Genomic DNA, 2,154 nt, shown 5'->3' on the forward strand with positions numbered 1-2,154 from the left:
GTCCACGCAGCCGGGGTTGATGTTTAATCTGGAGCGCCCGTTCACGGAGAGGGGCCACTTCTTCTCCTCCATGGAGTACCAGCAGCAGCTGGAGGAGGAGGAGGGCTACCCGCTTCCCGGCGCCAACGGCACCTTCAACGACAGCGGTGCCGGGCAGGGCTGGGGCACGCCGTACCCGCTGCACACCACCGTCACCCTCATCAGCCTGGCGGGCTTGCTCATGCTCTTCACCGTCTTCGGCAACGTCCTGGTCATCATCGCTGTCTTCACCAGTCGGGCACTGAAGGCCCCCCAGAACCTCTTCCTGGTCTCCTTAGCCTCGGCTGACATCCTGGTGGCCACGCTGGTCATCCCCTTCTCCCTGGCAAATGAGGTGATGGGGTACTGGTACTTCGGCAAAGTCTGGTGTGAGATCTACCTGGCCTTGGATGTGCTGTTCTGCACCTCCTCCATCGTGCACTTGTGTGCCATCAGCCTGGACCGTTACTGGTCCATCACGCAAGCCATTGAGTATAACCTGAAGCGTACCCCACGCCGCATCAAGTGCATCATCTTCATCGTCTGGGTCATCTCAGCCGTCATCTCCTTCCCACCGCTCATCTCCATCGAGAAGAAGAGCGGGCAGCAGGCTGACCAGGGGGTGGCAGGATGCAAGATCAACGATGAGAAGTGGTACATCATCTCTTCTAGCATCGGCTCCTTCTTTGCCCCCTGCCTCATCATGATCCTGGTCTACATGCGCATCTACCAGATAGCCAAGAGGCGAACCAGGGTACCGCTGAACAAGCGGGCAGAGCGCCCTGAGAAGAGGCAGAACGGCTTTGGCGGCAAAGAGGGCAACGCCGACCACAGGAGGCCCTGCCAGCCACAGCCCAGCTCAATGGGGAGAAGGCGGCAGGAGGCGGTGGTGGGCAGGAGGGAGAGGTCAACGGCATAGACATGGAGGAAACCTCTTCCTCTGAGCATCAGGAGAACACCCAGTGTAAGAAGTCTGAGAGACCGTCAAGGGGAAAGACCAAGACTAAGCTCAGCCAGATTAAGCCTGGGGACAGTTTGCCCAGGAAGGTGGAGGAGGAAAGGAACACCAAAGGGTCCCGGTGGAGGGGCAGGCAGAACCGGGAGAAGCGCTTCACCTTTGTGCTGGCAGTGGTGATCGGGGTCTTTGTCATCTGCTGGTTCCCCTTCTTCTTCACCTACACGCTGATGGCTGTCTGCAAGAGCTGCTCTGTGCCCGACACCCTCTTCAAATTCTTCTTCTGGTTCGGTTACTGCAATAGCTCCTTGAACCCCGTCATCTATACCATTTTCAACCACGACTTCAGACGGGCCTTCAAAAGGATCCTCTGCAGGATAGAGAGGAAAAGGATTGTTTGAAGGACTCTTTGCTACGGGCAGGACTAATTCAAGACTTTGTAGGAGAGTAAGGCATGGCTCTCTTGGGCTGTGCTTGTATGGGATGGTTTCCTTTAGCTTGCGAGCAGGAAGCCTTTAAAACCCAAGATGAGCCTGTGGAAACGCCAGGCAGCAGCAGCAAGGAGCAGCAGGCAAGTGGAAGTCCGAGCCGTGGCATTCGGCTTTCCAGGGGAGGATGGCTTCTGACTTGCTTGGTTTATTTTGTTAGCTTTTTTTTTTTCTTTTGCCAGAATCTCTCAGTGGATATTTTCACGACTGCTCAGTTTGACTCTAAAAGACGTGCAGCTCCGTGAGATGAACAACAAAGAGGGAGTATGCCACCCCAGAGGTGTTGGCTTTTTTATTTTGTTGTGTCTTTTTTTCCTGTTGTGTATATAATTAATTTTAACCCCCTTGTAAAATACAGTATTGTATCCCTGAATCTGAATGTCTTAACTTTTGTAAGGCAAGCAGCTTTGAAACTGTGAATGCTTTAATTATCTTTGACACCTTAAAAGTCCCTCTCTTCCCACCCCTGAACCTCCCCTCACTCAAAACCGCTGAACGACTAAAGCCATTCCCCCTACCTGACAGTTTGATAATATAACCAACACTTCCAATGTCAGGTCTTTTTTTTTTGACTATGAATCTTAGGATCACAGACCTCACCAGACTGGCTAATTTTGGTGTTACTTTTTATGTTGTACCTGATTCTGTTTGATTTCTGTGTTGCCTGTGATATAATACAGCCGAGATGGTAAC

The 2,154-nt window shown here is 52.5% G+C and overlaps 1 protein-coding gene across 1 annotated transcript; it reads left to right on the forward strand.

Moving 5' to 3' along the window:
* Positions 1 to 19: 19 nt before the first annotated feature.
* On the forward strand, positions 20 to 1,374 carry LOC104615176 (alpha-2A adrenergic receptor-like). Its single transcript, XM_010288564.1, is given in 2 exon segments — positions 20 to 838; positions 841 to 1,374. Coding segments are annotated over 2 exon segments (1,353 nt in total).
* Positions 1,375 to 2,154: the final 780 nt, after the last annotated feature.

The sequence above is a fragment of the Phaethon lepturus genome, unplaced genomic scaffold, assembly GCF_000687285.1.
Source record: "Phaethon lepturus isolate BGI_N335 unplaced genomic scaffold, ASM68728v1 scaffold11046, whole genome shotgun sequence".
NCBI classification, from domain to species: Eukaryota; Metazoa; Chordata; class Aves; order Phaethontiformes; family Phaethontidae; genus Phaethon; species Phaethon lepturus.